The sequence below is a fragment of the Sciurus carolinensis genome, chromosome X, assembly GCF_902686445.1.
Source record: "Sciurus carolinensis chromosome X, mSciCar1.2, whole genome shotgun sequence".
NCBI lineage: Eukaryota > Metazoa > Chordata > Mammalia > Rodentia > Sciuridae > Sciurus > Sciurus carolinensis.
The window spans coordinates 115,910,689-115,935,105 of record NC_062232.1 but is presented as its reverse complement, the minus strand read 5'-3'; the positions used below and the strand labels follow the sequence as shown (position 1 = coordinate 115,935,105).

The window sequence follows — 24,417 nt, the reverse complement described above, 5'->3', positions numbered from 1 at the left end:
CGTTCACCTGCTCGTTGCTCATAGGGATGGCCTTGAGATTATTTTTGTGTTATTGATTTGATCTGAACTTTGAGTTCTTTTGTTATTTAACTTTGTGTATGAATGTCTGTCACCTCCCCCCCACCCCCATTTGATCATGATCGGTTTAAGGAGTGCAAATGAGAGCTTCTCTTGGCCTTCCACACCTAGTTCTATCCGTGCTTGTCACACTAGTAGTGGATGAGCAACTGACAGAAATAATCCAAAATGCTCTGCTGCTCGCCAAAATGTCTGTGAATTTTAAGTCATCAGTTCAATCCTTGCAACACCCAGTGGGTTAATTTGACTCCCAAGGAATGGTGGATCACTTCACTTTTATTTTAAACTACTTCCCAAGAAGTCTATTTTGACCAGTGTGCAATATATGGAAAGGCCTAACTATAAGTTCCAGGCCTAAGTGAGGAGGGACCTAAGTACCAAGCTAATTTGGACAGAATTCGATCAACTATAGGAGTCATTGAAGGTTCTTAAACATAGACATGTCAGAATCACTGTTGAGTGTTGGGAAGATTAATCTGATAGCAGACTTTAAAACAAGAGTGGAGAGAGCCAGAGCCGGGCTGGGTGGCGCATGCCTGTAATTCCAGAGGCTCAGAAGCTGAGGCAAGAGGATGGTGAGTTCAAAGCCAGCCTCAGCAACAGCAAGGCTTAGCAACTCAGTGAGACCCTGTCTCTAAGTAAAGAACAGAATAGGACTGGGGATGTGACTCAGTGGTGCCCCTGAATTGAATCCCTGGTACCAAAAAAAAAAAAAAAAAGAGAGAGAAAAGAAAGGGTACTCTCAAAAGATATGAAAGGACCAAGTGTTGTGGCAGCATTCCTTTTCTCTTCTAATTCTTTTTTCTCCTTGTGACAGAGTTACTGTCACCTTACCTGCGATTCTTCCATGAGGTGTTTAATTTTTTCTAAGGAGCCCAAATATTTAAAAATCATAACTAGAATTATTCAAACTTGGAGCAGAATCACAATATTATACTTTCATGGCTGAAATATAATAACACATGCCCAGTGTTTCCTTCTGATTTGGTCATTTCAGCTTGAATAACGCCTAAGCCAAAAACACTGAAATTAGGTTGTGGGGGGTGTAGCTTAGTGGTAAAGCTCTTGCCTAGCAGACATGAGATCTTGGGTTCTACCTCCAGCATCACACACACAAACACACACACACACACACACACACACACACACACACAAATCGAAATTAGAGATGGCAAAGTTTGCATCAGGAACCACTCTTTTTTTTTGAGCTGAGAATCAATCCCAAGCCCTTACACCAGTTGAGCATGTGCTCTACCACTTAACTATACTCCCAGACCCAGGAACCACTTTTAAAGTAGTGTGTTCTAGAAAATAAGAGATTGTTAACTTGTGGTCAAGTCAGGAATTTGGGCCAAACCTGGAAATTTAAACAAAGATAAAAGGAAAAAATCGCATGTATCTTTTTCTTCTTAATAAAGAACCTCTAATTTAAAAATACCTACATAACTAAATCAAATTTTCAAAACCTGATGTCATTTTCTCTCCTCTTCCCACTCTGCCCTTCCCCACCAGCTCTTCTCCAGTTGTATTTTTTTCTAGAGCTCTTTGGATTATTTTCATTTTTATATCTCCAGAAGCATGGTTAGTTGCTATTCATACAAATTTTATCCTATGACCCTCCCATAACAAAGACTATGTACTGTGTTTTACACATCAGATGTCTTTCAATAGTTTCAAATATTGGGTCCCTTGAGATCCAATGTTCCAATAATGCACTAAGCACACTGTGGGGGTACTGAAACCACAAGAAAGGAATTGCGACATTATTAATCCAGGGATGAAGATGTGTTCTTCCATTGAGGGAAGGCTTTTAAGGTACACATGCGCTACTTCATTCTCTGATACCAAGGAATTCAGGAGACCTCACCATTCCTAATTAGCATAGGGCCTGGCTCCTCAGAGGGCCCCTCCGACTCTCCCTAGGGTCTTTCCTATTCCAGTAGTAGAATGACTAGGACTGAAAAGGCTTGCGTTGAAATGGGAAGTTGTCCTGTTTTACTGCATTCTGGAAGCCCTACTGTGCAGTGCCTCCGCTTGGTGTGCATATTGTAATCAAATCCATGTGTGACTGTTTATATTTTAAAGATGTTGTACTCCAATATGTTCCGAGTTAGGGCTTTTGAAAATACTGCTGTAGATTCAACACAAAGCTAACCGAAAGCCTCATCTTCCCATCGTTACACTTTAATTAGTGAGACCTGTCATTACAACTTTTTATGATGGAAAGTATCAGGCTTTTATCTTACTTTTAAGGCCTATTCTGAAAACAGCAGAAAAGGAACTGAAAAGACAAAGGAAACTGCATTTTATGGAACAATAAGGGGAGTCTTTAAAAATCCGGGGAAGTTCACAAACTGCCAATGAAAACACTTGGAGGTAGCTCCTCTAAGGAGGGGGCCAGTTTACAATATTAGCAGTTGCTCACCTTCCTAATCCTCTCCAGAATCCAAGGGACAAGATTTCATAGCAACAGGCTGCCTGTAAAGGTGACCTTTCAATTGCATCTCTTAAGATGTAAGAATTCCAAAGCTATTAGAAAGGCCCTGGTTTATCATATCTATGTTCTATTTAACATCAGATTGTAGTTAAGTGACAAGTATTTATGGTGAATTCATATTTATTTCACTATTTGATTTATTTAAAAAAATTGCTGTGATTAGCCAGCACAGTGGAACATGCCTATAACCCCAGAGACTCAGGAGGCTGGGGCAGGAGGATCACAAATTCGGGGCCAGCCTCAGCAACTTAGGGAGGCCCTGTCTCAAACGAAAAAGAAAAAGGGAAGTAGTTCAGTGGTAAAGCACCCTTAGTTTCAATCCCAAGTACAATTAAAAAAAAAAAAAAAAAAAAACAGGACTAACAGGTATAAAAAATGGGAAGATTGGAAGATTTACAGAATTAGCCTAAAATTAGGAAGTCTGCAACTAACTGCATTACAGGTTGCGCCACTCTGATTAGATGAGCTGGATTTGGCTGACTTGACATTTAAGTAAATAATGCACTCAAAACGTTCTCAGGAAATGGTAACTTTTTTTTAAGAGCTAAAAAAGTCAGGAGCCACAGACAAAAATAGGACTTGCTTTCTGATTTGGTGCAATTCTTTTCTGCAAATACTATTTATGTAAACATTATCGTACTTTGTCCTCAAGATAGAAGAGACTTGATAGGAATTAACGTGCTGTTTGGAGAAAATGTATCCGTTGAGAGTGCATGAGACAAAAATACTAATGCATGGTGGAGAGTTCAGTTTTTGTTTGGGAGAGTAAAAATGATTGCTAAATGCTAAAATAAAAACACAAAGCTATGTTTCTTTGTTGGAGTGAAAAATAACTGATTCCTCCTAAAATAATTTCCCTTTGCTCTTCCATTATTATCTAACTTTTGTTGGTTTACTTCACATCTGACTTGGAAACCAAGCTTTAAACTGAGATAAGAGGGAGCTTTACAAAGAAAAATAGAAGAACTGTCGGGGGTGAGGGGGTGGCCAGGTGTGGTTTATGAAAAGAGATGATGCTACCTTACAAAGCCAGTCTGTGTGTGAGTGTGGAGCTGGAACACAGAGCCTCCAGCATACTAGGCAAGCACTCTACCTACCACGGAGCCCTTTTAATATTCATTTTGAAACAGAGCCTCACTAAATTGCTGAGGCTGTCCTTGAACTTGCCATCCTCCTGCCTCAACTGGTATTACACTGGGGCACCACCATACATAACCACTTGGTTATGATACCATCATCTGACTACATTGTGAGTTATACTTTAATCAGAGAACAAAATAAACTTTCTGTGAAGTTAATCCAAGGGGTCCTGCCTATCACTGATTCTATGGAGAAATACATGGTGAGTTTAAAATAAGCTAATATTTAAAAAGGACATTTTGGTACATAGCTCATTATTAGTCGAAACTGCCTGTATTGAAAAGACGCAGCAGAAACTACTCTGTTCCTCAGAAAATGCACATGAACGAAGGAAGGATCTCTGCTTGCTGCATTCAAACAAGTATTTTCTTGAACATAAGAGGAAAAAAAATCCTTTCAGCACCCATAATGAGAAAAGTTAACTTTAGAACTGACTTTTCCTTCTACCTAACACTGCTGTAAAGTCTGTCTAATAGAGAGAGGGGAATGTGAAAGAATTATCGTTCTTAATCATTACAGAAAAAGCAAGGGCATTATTTTCCGATTCAGGAAGTGCTAGGAATGTGCAAGACAGCACGGTATTTATAATGTTACCATTTTTAATATGTCATGATCATTGACACAGAAAGCTGCAGAAACCTGGAGGAGGACTTTTGGCATAATAAATGGGAAATGATCAGAAATAGCAAAAGGCTTGGGTTTTGCATTTAAGTTAAATGTTAAATCAAACAAACACATGCTGAGGAATCTACCCCCTGCTTGCGGATACCAATTTGTCCCCAGATCTACATCTATGCGTCTCTGAGTGGTTGGCAGGTAACATTGGCAAAATTAGGTAAAAAGATTTGAGACAACTGCTCTTACTGGAAAAAAATTGCTTCAGACAAAAGTCATTTTGTAGTTTGCCAATTGAACAGACCATTTGGATATACTGAGTCTTAAACATTACCAGTGAACAAGTAGCTAAATGGGTAGTAAAGATTCAGGAATTTTGATTTTTGTCATTTTTTTAAAAAACACTAGTTCTAAACTATCATAGCAGATTCACCTGGAACCATTGTCTAACAGCAAGATGAAGTTGTTTTCATTTATTTATGCTCAGTTCAAGGAATTTTGGTATAGGTGACCCATAGCCCACATGTCAGGCTAAACTGTTACTATCATAATTCTGTGGAAATATATAAATAATCAAAAATAAAACATCAACTAAGGTACACAGTATGTTCCATGAAAACAAACTTAAGACATTCATTCATTCATTCAATACTCATTTATTGGTGGACATTGCACCAACTCAAGCATATAGTAGGTGTAAACTTCACTTTTTTTCAGTACTGAGTATTGAACCCAGGGCCTAAAACATGCCAGGCAAGCACTCTACCACTGAGCTCCAGTTCCAGCACTTTTTTTTTTTTTTTTTTTTTTTTTTTTGCGGTGCAAGGGACTGAACCCAGGGCCTTGTGCTTTCGAGGCAAGCACTGTACCAACTGAGCTATATCCCCAGTTCCAGCACTTTTTAAAAATTTTGAGCCAGGTGTGGTGGTGCACCTTTGTAATCCCAGCAACTGGGAAGGCTGAGGCTGGAGAATCACAAATTCAACGCCAAACTCAACAAATTAGGGAGACCCTGTCTCAAAATTTTAAAAAGGGGAGGGGAACTGGGGATGTGGCTCAGTGGTAGTGCTCCTGGGTTCAATCCCCAGTAGCAAAAAATTAATAATAAATAAATAAAATAAACACAATTTTATCTTGAGCTGGAATCTAAGTTGCCTGGGCTGGTCTGGGACTTTCTACCCTCCGTCTTCGGCCTGGAGAGTACCTGGTATTACAGGCCCCAAAATCCACACTTTTTTCCCCTTATTCATTCATTTATTTTTGGTATTAGGGATTGAACCCAGAGGTCCCCTACCACTGACATCTCCAATCCTTTTTATTTTTTTATTTTGAGACACAGTTTCACTGAGTTTCCGAGGTAGGCCTTGAACTTAAAATTTTCCTGCCTCAGCCTCCTGGCCTATAGCAATGTTTATATGGACAAAAATGAAGTCAAAAGTTAAGAAGTTATCTAAATAGCTGTGTGTTAAAAAAAAAAGTGTGAAGCTGGGTGTGGTGGCCCACACCTGCAATCCCTGCTCTCAGGAGGCTGAGGCAGGAGGATTTCAAGTTCAAGGCCAGCCTCAGCAACTTAGCTAGACACGTATCTCAAAAAACAAAGAAACAAAACAAAATAAAACAAAAAAAGAAAGCAAGCTGTTGTCTCTATACAGTGGCAAAACATCCAGTTGATTCAATAAATTACCCAGTTTAAATGTACATAATAACTTCATGACTAATATTGAATGATTATTGACATGACTGATGACTAAGCTTCCATTAGATAGAACTACCCTCAGAGTTTGTGGAATGTCTAATGAATTTAAGGAGGAATGTAGTGAGAGTGTTCCCTGTGAATATTCTTCAAAACTTACTAGGGGCTGCGGCTGTGGCTCAGTGGTACAGCACTTTCCTAGTACGTGTGAGGCACTGGGTTCAATCCTCAGCACCACATAGAAATGGAAGTATTGTGTCCATCTGCAACTAAGAAAATTTCAATAAAAAAGAAAACTTAAACTAAAGAAGTTCCTGGAACGGTCCTTGCATTGTGCCATGAATTTAACCACTAAAGAGGAAGGGGAGGAGTGGGGATATAGCTCAGTTGGTAGTGTGCTTGCCTCATAAGCACAAGGCCCAGGGTTCAAATCCCCAGCACCACAAAAAAAAAAAAAAAGAGGAAGGGGAAGCCCGTGACAGAAGTAAAGAAAAATGGGCCTACACACACAAGCTTGAGGCCAAAACCCAACGTGAGGATCAATGAGGATCCCTATGTCTTTCATTCCAAACAACACTTTAAAAAAATCTACCATAATCAGCTGGGTGGTGCACACCTGTAATCCCAGCAGTTTGGGAGCCTGAGGCAGGAGGATACTGAGTTCAAAAGCCAGTCTCAGCAACTTAGCAAGGCGTTAAGTAACTCAGTGAGACGCTGTCTCTAAATAAAACATAAAAAAGAACTGGGGTATGGCTCAGTGGTCGAGTGCCCCTGAGTTTAATCCCTGGTACCAAAAACAAAAACAAACAAAAATCTACCATAAATATTTGAGTCACTCAGTATACACTTTCCCAGAGCAGTCGTTACATTTTTCAAGCTCTGAAGAGATGGACTTTATTGTCCACTTTACCTACGAAATTCTCTTTCCTGACTACCAGAGACATGTTTTGAACACCAGACTACTTGAATGTGTACTTTTAATCTAGGCTAATGTATATATGTGTATACACAGCCACAGATCCTTTATTGACCACCACATATGCCCTGAGTTTCAATCACTGCAGGCTATAGAAGGGACTCTCCCTCATCCCAACAACAACAAAAAAATGCCTAAGGCCATACACTTAAAGAAATGAGTGCAAATTAAAAACAAATGCATAATTACCTTTTCAGACTGATTTAATTTTAATTAACATATTTATACTGTATAGCGATGCTCAATTTATAATACATAGAAGCAAATGAAGATTTCATGAAATATTTATTGTGCATCAAGATTTGGCATTTATCCATTATGATTTATTTTCTGACTTAATAGTTGTCTAAGAGAAAACTATCCTGGCTGGACTTGGTGACACACTCCTGCAATCCCATTGACTCAAGTAAGCTGAAGCAGAAGGATGGAAAGTTCCAGGCGAGCCTCAGTAATTTAGGGAGGCCCTGGGTCCAAATGAAAAGGACTGGGGAAATGGCTCAGTGGTAGAGCCTCCCTGGGTTCAATTCCCAACACCACAAACACACACACACACACACACACACACACACATTAAAAAAAAAGGAGAAGAAGAAAGAAAACCATACTGACTTTTTTTTTTTTTTGGTAACACACATGTATTTTGGGTGTGTGTGTTTTGCAGTGCTGGGAATCAAACCCAGGGCCTCACACATACTATGCAAGTGCTCTACCACTGAGCCATTCCTTCAGCTCTCAAATGTGCTTCTAAACTTTTTTCTTTTAAAATACAGAAGTGGTTATTGTCTTGCATTCTAATTTTCATGGAGTATATTTCTACTATTCACTTATCCAAACTGATTACACTGTTAATAGCAGCATTAGGGTTTAAATTCAGTGTTAAAATAGCTGTATTATGCAATTAGTCAATATGCAATTACAGGGAATCTAATGGAGCCAGATGCATGCAACCCAGACACATGCAAATCAGAGATTAAGACTTCCTCAGTTCTATGCATATAAGCAAATTATGCAGTTAAGCAGAGCTCTCTAGTGAATGAATTGCATCCATTTTTACCAGTTGAACCATGTAATTTTTCATTTCACCGGTTCAGAGAGATGCCTTGCAGCTCTGAAGCTTTGCAACACTGAAATCGGTGTGAAGTTTCAAGAACCCATAACAAAGATGACAAAAAAAATGTCCTTAATGTTTTTCCTAAATTAGGACTTCATTCTCCTTCCCCACTCAATTTCTTTCACAACATGGTCTTATCAGAAAGTCTTACGAGGATGCCTCCTTGCAGTCTTGTTCACAAGATTAAATCTAGTGCCTTGGACAGAAAGATTGTGCTTCAGTGTTCAGTAACGTAACATTCAATGGAAGAAGCTTCATTTTCCATCCCTGAGATAACAGCGAATCAAGCTCAAAAATCATGGAAGGCTCAGAAATGATCAAGGAATAGACGTCTGATGGAACAGATGCGCAGATGCTATGCTAGAAGAAAAGACAAATGCTGAAGTGCATAATGATTTTGAAAAGATTTCTTTATCAAACATGTCATTTGTTTGAAGGACCTGAGTTGTTGGTATCAGATGTGGGATATCAGCTTGTTAGCAAAGTGAAACATGATGGCAGCTAGATGCTGGCGATTGATGAGTCAATTGAAATCACTGATGCTCAACTGAGTGTCTTCATTTAATATGTCATTGGTCAGAAGTTAACTAAACACCTTCTGTTTTTAGTGATCGCCGCAGCCAATGTGTCACATCTCAGTGTGGCTAAGTATTTTTTGCAAAGGATAGTAAGGTCTCCAAAGAAGTGATATCGGCTGGCCAACAAATTACATACTCTGTTGGTGATTAGCTACAAGATATGAGTGTGGTTTTTCCGTGTTATGTTCTGACTAGGTAACATTAGGGAATCATTTATGAACAATTTTCATAGCCTGGATTGTACCACAAATAGTTTTTTCTTGTTGACTTGGGGTTTACAGAGGAAATTGTTGGCTATAACATTTTCATCATTTCACCAATGAAGTTTCTGAGGACCTGATTAAAAAAAAAATTAAAAAGGACAACAGGAGCAGATGCACTTCTCAGGCTCTGAGGGTATTCTCTTGTCTCCTGTTCTAAGGGAAAATGCTGTGCTGATCGACTTGACCTCTGGGATTTGGTGAGATCTCTCCTACAGGGCCAGGCAGCCAGCCACGAGTGGTACGATAGCACTGCATGAGACAGAGACATTCATTTTGAATCTGGATATTTCTTATAACCTTGCTCATACTCGGTTACAACCAACAACGATTCAAGGAAGTTTAACATGGCTGACCCCATATCTAATGGGCAGAATACATATGAGGCCAGGAAGAAATGGGCAGGCAACAAACTAGGGACAAAAGTCATAATGAAAAATCCCTCTGGTGTCTGGACAAAAGCCTTTATTATCATCCAGCAATACAGCCTTTCTGTGGATCTCAAAGTCCCCAAAACCCATGGGAAGGAAAGAAACTTCCCAGTCAGATGGTCTGGGAAGAGGTGTGCGTTGCGTTTTTTCTCTTCTTTTCTTTTTTTTGCTACTGGGGATTGAACGCAGGAGCCACATCTCCAGTCCTTTGAAGCTAGGGTCTCACTAAGTCGCTTAGGTCCTTGTCAAATCACTGAAGCTTGTCTGGAACTTGTGATCCTCCTGCCTCAGCCTCCTGAGTTACGGGGATTACTGGTATGTACCACCAAGCCCAACTTTGTTTTGTTTACTGAATAAATAGACCTACAAAAAATTCATAATGCTCAATATTTCTACTTTTTTTTGCAGTAAAGTGTAACTTTTTTTTCTTTTGGCAATGCTGGGGATTGAACCCACAGCCTCTCCCATGCTGAGCACATACTCTACCACTGCGCTACATCCCCAGTCCCAAGTCTCAATTTTTTTTTTAACATAAAATAATCAGGGAACTCTTTAAAACATAATGAAACTAAAAGTATGGCTGTTAAGTATTAAGACTGGTGGCTATTTGTTTTTTCTTTTTTCCTTTTTTTGTCTTAAATGAAAACGTCACCTAAGGAGTCCTTAAACTTACTATAAAGATGCTGACATCGGTCAAAACAACTTGGGACACCTCTTTTGGAAATGATTTCAGGGCTAGCTTCTAAGCTGCAGAAGAAAATCAGTCTCATTACTCTATAGTCACACCCGCATAATACTAACATAAATTCAATGGGGGGAAACTGAATAATTTAAGACATAAGATTTAATCTTTTCGTTACACGTATCAACTTTCACATTGTAAAATTGTCACTGAATTTTGATGTAAGAATTAAGTTGTTGACTAATGTAAAATTTTTATCCAATTAAAAGTAGACCATTAAATTATCATGTTTGCAGGTTTTAAGTACACAACTTATTTTTGTCTCAGAATAAGTATATTCATTGGAAGATAATGAACAATAGGCATTTAATAATATTTTAATTTTATGTGTTTAAATATTCATAGCTATGTTCATAAACCCACATGCCTGATCTAATGATTATGCTTATGAAATGCAGTATTTCTTAGATGCCCCAAATCTCCATCTATTTTCTGAAAACTGTATTGATTTTGGTTCTCAGCACAAACCACTTCTTTTTTTCTTCCCCACATTTCACTGTATGGTTTTAATAAGATATTCTCTAATATTACAAATAGGAAACTACCCAAAAGGAACAAAACGAGAATTACCTGCAAGGGGAAAAGAAGGGAATTAACATTTGTTCGGGAACTACTCTGTACTCTGTGACAGGCTCTTTATAGACCTTTTCTTGTTTAGTCCTTAGAGCAACCCTAGGAGGTACTATTATTGCAGTGGAGCTGGCTCATGCACAACAGTGTATCTTACCTTTCCAAAGAGTTTTTCGACAAAACTATTATAATTCCCCACTGCCTGTCTGAAAGAACTCAGTTCTTGTCCTTAAAAACAAAACAAAACAAAACAAAAAAATCTACCAACATTGTTATGGGTGATTTAAAAAAAAGGGCAAGTGTTAGGGTGCTGAGAACCAAAGAATCAGACTTCCTTCACTGGCTCTTCTATTCTTGATGTAAATGAACAACAGGAATCAGAGGGAGATGAGCACTTTCCCCACTACTTAAAAATTACTGTCTCATCAGTCTACATACCAGAGATGTTAATAAAACTAGATCTAAAGATCCAACAGCAATATATTCTATCAGGCTGCAATTTTGCAATACTTCATCTAGGCATAATCATGCCAAATAAATAGAATGACGGCCATTCACAGATTACATTCGATTACAGATGTTCAATTTCAGAAATCAAGTATCTGGAGTTTGAAGAATTTCTCTGAAGTGTCTTCATCTTCTCTAGCACTACAATTAATGACAATTGTATTTTAATAACACCTATATTCCATGATTCTGTAAGTGTTCTAATCAATGGTTGCCAAGTTGTCTGTCCCAAATACCACTTCCGGGCTTCTGAATAACATACATGGAATACCGTCAAGGCACTTCTGGATGCCACTTTTTTTAAAAAATATTTTTAGTTGTAGATGGGCACAATACCTTTATTTTATTTATTTGTTTTTATGTGGTGCTGAGGATCGAATCCAGCACCTCACACGTGCTAGGCAAGCGCTCTACCAACTGAGCAACAATCCCAGCCCCGGATGCCACTTTTGAGATTATCTTCAGCTTGGTCTTTCCTTTTCTTTCTCAGCAAAACAGTGGTGTTCAAATACCCTTTTTTTCCCTCCAAACTCCTGCCTCTATTCCTTCCTTTTAATCACTCAATCGATCCTTGCCTCTGAATTCTTGCCTGACCTCCCCAGCACCTGGCCTTGAGCCCCTGGGTGGGGGAACTGAGAGAACAAAAACAGTTGGTTGGGATTTGGTCAGTGGGTTTACCCCTAGTTGATTGCTCAGTGAGAGGCTAGCATTTTGATACCATGAAAAATGAGAACAGAGTATAAATTGTCCCAATTCAACAGGTTAATCAAGATTATTTAGGGGTTATAGTTGTCACTGTAATAAAACAATAATCACAAAAATAATTTGAATGGTTTTATTGAAGTCAAACAACAATTGCAGGGATCCTGGGTATTGCTTTTTTGAACATCAACATGTGAAATTAACAAACCAAGTATTCATGTTTCTAGTTTTAAACACTGCAGTTCTACATGTGGAATGCAGATACTTGAAAAAGATTTGCAACAATGCATGAGATAATGCATACTGGGTTATGAATTAGGCCAGTCTTCACCTCCATCTTCCCATTTATAAATCCTAAATTGGAGGGGGGGAGCTTTTTTTGCTTTTTCATTTCACAAATGATTGCTCAACACAGAATAAAATACACCCAAAGAAGAAAATAGTCTTTTTATACCTAGGGAAGAAGCTACTACTCTTAAAATGATCACTTCAAGGTAACAGACATCCAAATTGATGTGGTTTTCTTTGAAACCTCATCAGTAAATCATTTCTTGCACAGTAGGTTCGGCATTAACCCTGCATTTAGGATAGGTAGTGTTATGGAGGGCTGGCTGCTGCATACCAACGTCAGTATCAAGTTCTTCGTCAGGAATTAGAGACTGTCCCGGATACCAAGCAGGACAACACTGGCAAAAAAACAAAAAATGAACTGCAGATAGGTCAAAACAGGCCACACTTTTTCACAGAAAAATGTCATGTTACACGGATATGCAGTTTTAAATGCTAGTTTGTGATAGAGCAAGATGGAATCTTGGATTTTTAACACCTTAAGTTCAAATGGTCCTTCCATGGGTTGTATTTTCATCAAATACATTAGACAGTGTATACACCCTATTAGAGATCAGACATTATAAACTTGCCATCTGTTGAAAGCTATTTTTATAGTTGCTGTAAAGCTTACAATTCTCTCCAGATTAGTAAACAGGTTGAACTGTTATCAGATTAAAAATATACAAAATTGCTTGGTCTGTTAGATGCTTTTTAAAGAATGATGTTATCTTCTTTAGTTTGAATAGATGTTTTAAAACAGTTGTTTCTCTAATTTTCAAAGAATTTATGCTCCTATGTTAAAAGTTACCATTAGTCCCAGTGATCTGAACACTCCCTTCTTTAAATGCTTCCTGCAAACTGAGTGTTTTTCAAGCTGTACATTTCAATAGTTATGATAGAAACCAAACCTCAGTAAGAAGTGCCCTTTGGAGTCATCATTCAAAGAAATATAAGAGCTCTACCAATTTATCACTTGCCTAGTTTTGCAAAATTCCATTCACATAACCCCTAAGAAAATCAACCAGTTTTACCCTATCAAATGACTCAGGAACACCGCAGGTATCCAGGGGAAACAGTTCACCAATGCATCTTAGCTTGATTTTAAAGTCAACTTACTAGACAATCCGGGCTCTGTAATTCTTAAAGGGACAAACTCCCAACTGGTTAAGCTTTATCAGTTTAATGAACTTTTTGTTTTCCACACTTCTGGTATCAAGAGCCAACCAGGAAAATGCTCAAACCTCAGGGTTCAAACTACAGCATGGAAAAATAAAGTATACAGCAAGCACCATTTATTTCCTTTGATCTTTCAAAGATGTCAATACACTATTCCACTGAGGGGGTGGGAGTAGTGGCCGAGCCCGGGAAGGAAACTTCGCCCACAGGAAAGAAAAAAAAAAAAAAAAAAATCAGTTTGGTGGCAATTTCAAAACAAGTTTCCAAACGGCCGAAGAGGCTCCAGTCCCTTTGACTTGCTGAAATCATACATAAGAAAAGGGCAGAAAATACTACAGGGCATGCTTATTTTAATTGCTCGGGGGTTCCAATGCAAAGCACGACAACTTAAATGCATAGTCCAAATTCTTGCTCCAAAGCCGTCTTCTTTGTGCACTGAAAAGGAGGAAAGACAACCCCATCAATTGTTCTCTGCAGATAAAGGCACTGTTTTGCAGATTTCCCCCAGATCAGGGCCAGCCGGGCTAATGACCTGCCCACCCACCTGGGGCCCTTCCCAAGGTGGCCCTCGAGAACTGCCCCACACCTTCAGGAGGAGCCCGAATGCTGGGCACTGGGCAACTCCAAGAGAGTTGCCTTTTCGTTCGGCTGTTGGTCTCCACGATGCCGCAACCAGGAAGAGTTCATGCCGCTTATTTGCCTAGAGGAGCTGGGGGTCAATCACTACACTTCGAAAAAAATTTCACAGTTTTCCCCCCTCACGAAAGACAACTGGAGGTGAATCTGCGGCATTTTTTCTCTGCGGAGAAAACACGAGCTCGAGATCCCAGAGCTACTGGGGTTTCTTTCACAAAGCACTGAGGCAGTTGAGCAAAAGCTGAATGAAAAGTTTGCGGGATTGTGCCCCCCCTTACCCCAAGACCACTTGCTGTTGTGGTGCACACAAAAGCTGCGACAGTGCCGATTTTCAGAGGACAGCGTTTTAATGAGATATGCAGAAAACCGGGCCTGGGCAACGTGTAGGGTTCCAACTCCAATGGCACATGTCTGTTGACAAGTCGGGGTAATTTATTTGGAAGGGATGCCTAGGCGCTCCCCTCCTCACCGGCTCCGCCATTGTCCCGAGAAGTGTTTTTAGGGGCTTGCGCATTTTTAGGGGCTCCAAGGTGCTGTGGAATCCCGCCCAGGGACAGGGTAACTCGAAAGAGCATCCCCTACCCGTGAGCGCCAAGGGGAAATGTTTCAAGTTGGGCCAGGAGGGTGAAGTGGCCGGCGGTGGGCTTTACGTCCAGGTCCCGCGGGAACCCCAACCCCCAAAAGGGCACGCCAACTTCCCACGAGAATGCCCAGGAAGAACTTCTTCGCTTCCGTTTTTTTTTTCCACCCCTCCTAACCATTCTGCGTTCGACCGCCACGACCTACATTCTCCCGCGAGCGCCCAGAGCCGCGGAATAACAAGGGAATTTAAACGACACAACAGTTCGGCAGCCCGTAGGTCTGCGTTTTGCTGCGCTCCGCGGGGGTTCGCATCCGGCCGCCATGTTCACGACTCGAGAGCCGCCCCCAAACCAACCCCCCTTCCCACATCCCTCGGCTCCCCTCCCTCCCTCCCGGCTCAGCCGAGGCCGCCGTGGCGCTGCAAAGCCGCTTTCAACTCTCCCCCTCACCCCCTCGCAGCAAAATCCGACTCGACGGCTGCGGGGTGTGCGCCTGCGCACGGTGGACGCGGGAGTGGGGGGGCGGGGGGAGTCCTACGACCCCCGGCCGCGGCTTGAAAAGGCCGGAGCCACGGGGAGCGGGGGAGGGGTTGGGGCCTGGGCCGGAGCCTCCTCTTTCCTCCCAGCGGGTCCCCGCTCAGGCCCTGGCCCGGCTCTCACACGTGCGCGCTAAAAACCCACTTCAAAGTCTGTTCCCGGCGCGGGGGCGGCCCCCTTTGGGCCGGCCCTCGGGCTGCGGCTCGGGCTGCCAACCGGGCTCGGGGCCTCGCGGCCCCCTCCTTCCCAGGCGCTGCGGAGATACCGGAGCGCCGGCGAGAACGCTCGCTGATGAACCCCCGGAGCCGCGAGCGGCCTTGGTGCCGACGAGTACCACCCTCCCCGCCCGGCCCCCACCCCCACCGCTTTAGAAAAATGAATTGAACACAAAGTTTGCGGCCAGCGCTACGCTGTGGCCTTCGGAGCTCACCATTGTTTGGGCTCGTATTGACCCCAGGTCCGGATTAGGCTGCGGCTGATTCCTGCTTTACAGCCGTGCCGGCCTAATGAGGCCGGGAGGCGATGGGGCGCGAAGCGTCCTTGGAGCCCAGGCGACCGCCGGCTTACGGCCGCCAAGGGCCCTGTAGGTGGAGGTCAAAGGGTCAGCGGGCAGAGACCTCGAGAGAATTGACCCTAGGAAATGAGGTCCCCTCCTCCCTGCCCGAGCCTCAACCGGGACTTGCAAGAACTTGGTGTGTGGACAGGGATCCTGAACGTCCCGACAAGGGGCCCGAGGACTGTCGGACCACTGTCCCGACTTCCGAAACGTCTGGCCGCGTCCCGGGCCAAAGTCCGACTGGAGACCTGGGCTTCGAAGGGAAGAGGCTTGTGAGAGCAAACCAGCCTAGGTGTCAGGAGAACCAGGGTACACGTCCTTCAGTGTGTGGGCACACTGATGGCGATTCTTTCAGAAACTTAATGTGTTAAGAGCCCCCTTAGACTTCCTCTCGTTTGTTTTCTGGAGATTTTCTTAGAGGGAAAACGGGAAGAGGGAGCCAGAGGCAAAGAAGCAAAGAGAAATCAGGCGGGGAGAAGGGGGGAGGGGCGAGAAAGTCCAGAACACAACTTTCCAGGGAGCCTTTGTGAGCAGGTCTCCAACCTTCGTCGTAGCTAAGACCGACTGCTCTCCTTAGCCTGGATCCTGCTCTTTAACCTTCCCAACTGGATGAAGGCCAGACTTGTCTTGCGTGGAAACAGCTCTGCGAACGGCCTCCTCCCCTTTCCCCACCAACAGTGGGAATCACCCATTTTGAAAAAGATAATGGATTTTAACAAAGGTCCTACCAGGTGCAGGAAGGGAAATAAGTAGTAGATTACTAAGAGCCTAGCCCCAACTACTAGCTGTAGCATTCATTATTGCGGGGAGAGGGATTTTTGTGCTTATTAAGGTTGTTTCCTGAAAATTCAAGAATGTAAATGTGCATTCCCAGAAAGATTACGGGAGGAAGAACATCTGTATAAAGTTTTCTACAAAATTAATGTGTCCTTTGAAAAATGAGATCATAGGACATAATTTTGAGAAATTTGCTGTACCCAAACTAGAGGTAATCATGTAGAGGAGCAAAGCTTCTGTATTCTCTTAATATTGGTTATCATCATTGCTATTTAATTGTCATCTTCCTCTTTTAGAACATTCACAATGTTTTCCTGTGAATTTTTATGGTGATTTCAAGCAACTAAGAACACAGGAAACTGTCTCGTAAGGAGATACTTAATATATCTAATTGGGGAAGGCAAGTTTTTGAGTGAATCTTGCCCCAGCCCATCTTCTTTTAAGGTTAAGTTAGGTTGGGGATGGGTGGGGGGGAGGGGGGGAGACTCATGGAGAAAATAGTGAACTGTGAAAGTTCATTGCATGTTAGAAGAAAAGCACACACTTATTATTTCACAATGGCACACATTCAGAGCTAGTCTTATGAATATACACTTTCTGAAAACTTGCTAAGCATTTAAAATGGTCTCCAGTTGGAAGTGAAGGAAAAAAATCCTGAAACAGGAATCTGGTTCAGCACCTTCAATGTCAAGGTCAAGAATGGAATGTCTGGGTAGGGAGTGGTAGGTAGATTGACCCGGTTACCTGCTCATCACAAGTGTAGGCATCCCAATCTCTCTGTTTCTGGCATTCACAGCCTTGGACATTGGTGGACTAAAGTGCAAAAGACCCCATTCTCCACTAACAAAAAATTGCCTCCAAAGCAATTTGCAATTAGAAACTGTCAATAATTAATTGTCTGTTGACAAAGATCAGATAACAAAACAGATTGCTTCAACTGTATCCAGGGAATCAGAGTTTCTTTTAATCATCAGAAATTCTCTAAGCATTTCAATTTTTGGTTGATTTATTTGAACATGAAAAAAATATTGGGCACCAAATACAAAAATGTTATAACATAAATAAGATGTGCCAATACTTTATTTCTTCAAAAAGAACAATCAACAAAATTCTAGAATTGAAAATGATTATATATAATACCAAATTGACTGCCACCAAAAAACTCAGAGCATTGCCCCTTAAAGAGAAAGAGGTACTTAAGCCTATTCATTACATTTCTAAATACTTTACAATTCCTTATCTCCACCTTCTGTTATTCATGCAGAGATTGGACTCTCAATAACAAACAGCACCCTAATAAAAAAGATCTCAACACTCTACCCACTCCAACCCCCCAAAATAGTAATCAGTTTCTTTTCCACAGAACCATTGTAAAAAGAACTGTTTGTCCAAAGAGGTTGCTTCACTGAAGATTAAATGGATTGTTAACATTTTATCACAAAGCAAACAACCGTTTTTCATTGTTATTGATTTTAATGGAAACAATGCTCTTAACATCTTTGCCTACAAATAATGAACTTTAAAAATAACATATTTTGCAAATGTTTTCTTTCCATAGTATCATTTTGGAACTGCTGCAGTTATTACACCGCTATATAAATGTTATGAAAAATTGTGATAATTATGAATTGAACTATATACAGCAAACAAATCAGCCTTTGCCTTCCAATATTTAAATGAACTATGGTTCTTTTAAGAAGCACTTTAACCATAAGTAAGCACTGCTCAACTGGTCTTGCTCATCACCACTGTTCCAGACATACACTATCTTTTGAAAATATATAGAGCTAGATAGATTTGATAGGCAGATTAGATAAATTCATAGATACAAACGTATATAGGTACATGGGTGATCTCTAGATAGAACAGACATGCATCCTGCCACAATTTTCATTTTTATGTAAGGTAATAAAGAACTAAGGGACATAAAGCTAATTAGGTTACCTTATGTTTATATATGTAGGGCAGGGATGATTAAATCCAGCTTCCCAGTCTTTGAAGTACAAGATTGAGATGTCATGGCCACTAACTGAATTGATCAGTAATATTTGATTTGCATGCCGAAAATCCAGGACAAACACATTTAAACTCGCAGTTAAACAACCATCTGAGCTAGAGATAAAGAAAAGAGGATCCTCCCAGATGGAAACTGACACTGTAAGGAATCTATACTGCAATAGAAAAATAATTTAACAATTAAAAAAGGGATCTGAGTGAGTTATAAATATCAACAAACAAGATTCAATTTGCCCATGTCTCCTCTTTGTAGAAGGAGGCTGTTACAAAACAAGAGAAAAGAGTCAGTGGTTCAAAAATTGTAAATTGTGTTCTTCTTTCAAAACAATAAAATTTTAATGCTAAAGCAGTTATAATCAAAAGCTGTACAGAATTTGTTAGAAAACATTTATCCATAAATATTGTTCAGTTCCCGGCACTTGCAGCAATAATTAAATTACAAACGATAAATATGGCATCAACGGATATGTATTTACAAAAAAAAAGTTATTACAAAAGGCAACTGTATACTAAACGTCACAATCTGTGTAGAGTAACATCATATCCTCAGCCTGAAAAAATACTGAACAGTTTCGACCCCATTAGACAAAGATACATTCACAAGTGTAATGCTTTGAAGAAAAAGTTCAAGACATAACAGGACTTTGGCATGGTTTAAGACTGTGAGAGTTTAAACAATCACCACTAAGGCGAAGAAGAATTTCCATCAGTTTTAACATCACCACCACCAAGCCTTCTATAACTTCCTCAAGAAACAGGACAAATGTTAAAATGAACTGAAGGAGTTTCAGAATGGGGTATGCAGAGAGCAAGAGGAAGGGGAGAAAAAAGCAGTGAAAAGATTTTGTAAAAAATCCTTCAAATGCCAAAATGTATTTTCTAATCCTGAGAAAAGGGCATGGCTACTTTGGGATATTGCCCAAAACCTTCCTGGACAATTGCAATTAACAAGATGTAGCCCTATATATGGCCTCTTGCTTTAAAACTCCATTTCCATCTGATTGGTCTCAGTTTTCTTTTTAAAATGCATTTTGGTTGTCCTCAGACGTACCATTCGTTAAAATTGGGAGGAAGTCCAGGGTTGTGGCTGGTGCTAGTTTGAACTGCAGAAGGGGTTTTAGTGGTATCTTTACTGTTTGCAGAAGCTATAGCGGGTGGAGTGGAAGATTCATAGCCTGAACTGGCAGCAGGGGAGGAATCTGACCCTTGAGATTCATGAACCTAAAATTAACATGTATATATTATAATGAATATAATTCCAACTGGCAATGTGCAAGCAAAAACAAGAGCAGAATTTGAGCACTGTAAGAGCAAGACCGCCCAGTGACCCACTTAGGAGAAACGTTTTTTTTTTGTTGTTGTTGTTTTGCTTTTATTTTCCATATTACCCATGTCTACAAAACCTGGACATGTTCGCCAAAAAACGAGGTTCCATACTAAGACAGGCATTATGGAAAAGGAATAAAGCACTCCATTTTAGTCATGCCACTTCAAATATGCTGACTCCGTGCATGGAGTGGGTAAGCAGTTACTCCGAGGGGCCCCATAAAATAGTCACTCCCAGCCCAGGTTTCACCCAGCCGCTTCCGGCTTGGGAAAGCAGGTATAGAGGAGAGTGGCACAGGGGCCTGGGCGCTGCCTGCCAAGTCTTAGACAAATGTGTGGGAATCAGACCGCGCTCTTCGGCCCTATTGTTTTACCCAAAGCCGAAAAGCAAATGAACGACCCTCCCCCGGGTTCGGCGCGGCCACTCTCCATTCCCAGCGCAGGCTGAGCCGGTAAGAGGCGGCCACTGCAGCTTCAAGCCCTGGCGAGCTCGGCTAAGAGCTTCCCAGTAAACAACTGATAGTTCCTCCACTCTCTCCCCCTCCCAACTCTGCTCTCTCCTGCCCCCCATCCCCAAAATGGGTTCAAGGTGTCACCGCTGCAGCAAATCGGATTTAACGTGGAGGACAGAGGGTTGGCAGCGCGGACGCTTCCGTTCCGCGGCCCAGTGTCGGGCCGGGTGTTTACAAACCGCCGACCGCTAATAAAGAGGTAATTACCTTCATGTGTTTGCGCAGGGAGCTCGGGTGCGTGTAAGACTTGTCGCACACTTTGCAGATATAGGGCTTATCCGAGGTGTGCACATGCATGTGCTTCTTGCGGTCGCTGCTGTTGGCAAAGCGTCTGTCACAGCCTTCAAATTCACATTTGAAAGGTTTCTCACCTGCAAAATGTAAAAATGCAAGAGAGAGAAAATAGTCAGGGCCGGGGGCTTCCCAGTGCGACACTGAGTGCCCAGCAGTCTTCCTGGAGAGGCTGGGGCATCGCTTTTCCCTGGAGAAAAATGGAGAGTGTGGGTTGAACCCGCTAGGCTGGGGAGAGATGGTCCGGGGCGGGAGTGGGGCAGGGCCGGCCCAGAACCTGATCATCCCTTTGTTCTCGCAGGACAAGAAAGCTCCTGGCTCCTCAGAAGTTTCCCCCAACTTGTGGTTCCACTCCACCGGGCCATGTTCAGCCACCACCACGGCGATGTAACCGAGCCCGGCGGGACAATGGATCAGGGATGGGACAATCCCATTCAGCCGCTTCTTTGTACCTTTTAATTTGCCTCTTTCAAATGTAGCGGTTTTGCCAAGTCCAGTATTAAAAAGCCTGGGTAGTGGTACTTAATGTCCGAAAAGAGAAAAAAGACATAAATCCAGGGGGGTATAGACAGTTTTACAAGATGCTCTGAACAAGCCACGGAACTGTGGTGCCTTTTCTACTTTAGCTTTCTTCCCGGAGGACAGAACTGAACCTGGAACTCCAAATAAAAATAGTTTGACAAAAGTATCAGTCATTTAATTAGGAGATGTGCCAATCAAGTGAAAAAAAGAGCGGAAGTATCCGAAAGTTAGTTTTCATTAGCATTTCTATGGTTGCCTTCCTCGAATGTGTGCCGAGAGGCTAAATCGCTTGTAAGCAATACGCTCTCAACACATTCGGAGTCTCTTCATAGTAACCCAGAAAGGGACACAAAAAGAGGCGGCGCCAGTTTGTTCCTGGGCGCGAGAAGGTCCCAGTTAGTTCCTGAGACTGCAGAGCAGTCTGCCCGATCAGTTAGAACTGGGCAAAAGTGCCTCTGGTCGGGATGGGCCGGGGTAGAGGGGCACTGACAGCGCTTCATTTCGGAACGGCCTCGGCGGGGCGCCGCCCCTCCTTCTTGGCGTCCACCCCCGTACCCTGCGTTCCAAGTCCGCTCGGTAGCGGGGTGCCCCTGGTGAACCCTCACCCACCTGTCTTCCCCCTTACCTGTGTGGGTCCTCTTGTGGATCTTGAGGTTCTCAGAGCGGGCAAAAATCTTCCCGCATCCCGGGAAGGGGCACGGGAAGGGCTTCTCGCCCGTGTGTACTCGGATATGGTTGACCAGTTTGTACTTCGCCTTGAAGGACTTGCCCTCGCGGGGGCACTCCTCCCAATAACAGACGTGGTTGTTCTGCTCCGGGCCCCCCACATGCTCCATGGTGACATGCGTCACCAGTTCATGCATGGTGCTGAAGGTCCGGTCGCAGCTCTTCTTGGGCCGGCTTAGTTGAGCCTCATCGATCCACTTGCACGACAGCTCCTGCTTGATGGGCTGCCGCATATAACGGAAGAAGGCGCCCGGCCCGTGGTGGGCCGCCACGTTCACTCCCATGTTCATGTTCATGGGGCTATAGTTAGGAAACTGAGCGCTGGCGGCGTAGGGGTCCGTGCGCGGGCTGGCCACCGGGCGATACGGGTCAGCACGACCAAACAGCTCTCCGCGCAGCCCCAGGTGGACCTGGTTGTTGTCCACGTGCCCTGTGGGCGACGGGTGCCCAGCACTCTGCTCATGCAGCCCCGGAAAGAGCAAGTAGCCAGGGGGCTCAGGAATACCAGCTGGAGCGTGCAGGCTGCTAGCGGAGCCAGCAAAGAGCCCGTGCTGCCCGCTTCCCGAGGCTGCCTCGCTGAGCCCGGAGCCGCGCTGGCGGAAAAGAAAGTCGCGCGTGGAGTTGAAGGCGGCCGAGGCAGCGCCGCCGTAGCTGGGTACCTGGCTGGCATGATGATGGTGATGGTGGTGGTGATGGTGGCTCAGGGCGTTGGCGTAACCCGAACCCTGCGGCGTGAAAGCCGAGCTCTGGCTGGAAGATAGATCGTGTGCCGCGGCCGGGCTGAGCTTGAAGGCAGCGGCGGCAGCAGCGGCGGCGGCAGCGTGGGTTGAGTCCCCGAAGGGATTCAGCCCCATGCCCGCCGGCTCGCGGTTGGGCATCTCGTGGTGGCGCGGAGCGCCAAAGCTGCCCACTCCCAGCCCGGGGAACTGCGGGCCTCCGTCCAGGAGCATCGTCATAGGTGGGGCGTTCTGAACACGGGCGATCCGGTTTAAGTGAGCAAGGGTGCAGGCGAGGGAGATTTTCGAAGTGCCGTAGTGTCGTAGGGATGGCGGCGGCTGGATACAACTGGGACACCACCAAGGCGCTACCAGGAGCCGCAACTTTCCGTCTCTGCGAGAGTCTCCTGCAGAGGGATAGGAGGGAGGAGGGGAAGAAAAAAAGGGGGGGGTGTGGATTTGAGGGAAAAGGAGGAGGGAGGAGAAAAGACTCTGGGAGTAGATCTGGTTTAACAAACTAACAGGAGCGCACAAAGAAAAATAAGCTAAATAATAAGTGGAGGGCGGGGTTTGCCAATCCTGTCCCGGGCACCCCTCCTCTACCCGAGAGCGCGGAACCGCGGGGCCAGGAGGCTGGGTACCGGCCTCTCGGCTGGGCCACGCCAAATAGCGGAGCCCGATCGCGGCCGGCGGGCGGGCAGCGGGCAGCAGGCAGGCTCGATCTTCGCCGCTCCCCTCTCAAGTCCCAGCCTCTTCGCCTCCAGAGTAATGTCCTTGGACTGATAAAGTCAATCACTCACTCCTCTCACATAAACCGAGCGGGAGGCCGGGCGGCGCGCGCCAATGGGGAGCCAGCTGGCCTACGGTCACCTGACCCCCGGCCGGGCCGCCCATTGGCCACCGCCACACTGATTGACAACGGAGAGCGGAGAACATGGCAGCCGGGGTAGAGCGACCGCAGCTGATTGGGCAGCTGCCGGGCGCCTGGCAGGTGAGGCGGTGGCTGCCTGGCGTCCGCGAGTGGGCTCCGCGGGGATTGCGCGGCTGTGGGGAGCTGGGGCCAGGCTTCAGCCGGCAAGTGGCGGGGCGGAGCTGGGCCTCTCTGTGACTTCGCCTCGGCCCCAAGCGGGCCCCAGGCGGGCCCCAAGCACCCCTCGCACGCCCTTTACCCGCTTTGGCTAAAGAAACTCTTTGCCCTATGAGGAGCCTTCTCACCGCCGCGCCGACGGAGGAGGCGCGGCGCTCGATGTCCAGTTCTGCTTGGGCCCCCCGCAACCTCACCACCTTGAGAACATTCTTCCTCGGTAGCCGCAGGGCGCAGATCCCAGCGTGAGCGCAGCAGTTCGGTGCTCCTGGCCCAGCTGCTGCTTCCACCCCACACACCACTACGAGCCTATGTCCCGAGACCCCAGACCCAGGCTGAGCCAGCTCGCTGCCTGTGTCCCCAGCTGGCGGCAGCGGTACGAGGCCCAAACGCGAAGATACGATTGCAATTAGACCCGGTCTCCTATACTTCCGTCTGAACTAAGCTTTGACCCTTTAGTTTGTGTGTAGCGGTTTTACTCGCCGCTACCCACTCCCCCCACCACACACCAGACACAACACAGCAAACATACAACACAATAAACTTAAGCGCACAGCAGGAAACACGAACGCCGCGCAGTAAACACAAGCACAGCACACGAAATGCGTACAACACACTAAACACGTACACAACAAAATAGTAAGCACAATCAATAGCAACACTACACACAACACAATAAGCACAGGCACACAACTAGACACAATAGAGTAAATATACATAATACCAAACAC

General features: G+C 44.0%; 1 protein-coding gene across 2 annotated transcripts; it reads right to left on the bottom strand.

Moving 5' to 3' along the window:
- Positions 1-12,209: 12,209 nt before the first annotated feature.
- On the bottom strand, positions 12,210-23,362 carry Zic3 (Zic family member 3). 2 transcript variants are annotated; one of them, XM_047536269.1, is made up of 4 exons: positions 23,206-23,362; positions 21,786-23,009; positions 20,555-20,718; positions 17,529-19,730 (listed from the first exon to the last, which is right to left on the bottom strand). In XM_047536269.1, the coding sequence occupies exons 2-4, from the start codon at positions 22,840-22,842 to the stop codon at positions 19,551-19,553; spliced, it is 1,401 nt and encodes a 466-aa protein (XP_047392225.1). In that variant the 5' UTR covers positions 22,843-23,009; positions 23,206-23,362; the 3' UTR covers positions 17,529-19,550. The 2 variants fall into 2 exon arrangements, with proteins under 2 accessions (XP_047392226.1, XP_047392225.1); XM_047536270.1 differs by lacking the exon at positions 17,529-19,730 and adding an exon at positions 12,210-12,586 and having other exon boundaries at positions 21,786-23,362.
- Between the last annotated feature and the right edge of the window lie 1,055 nt (positions 23,363-24,417).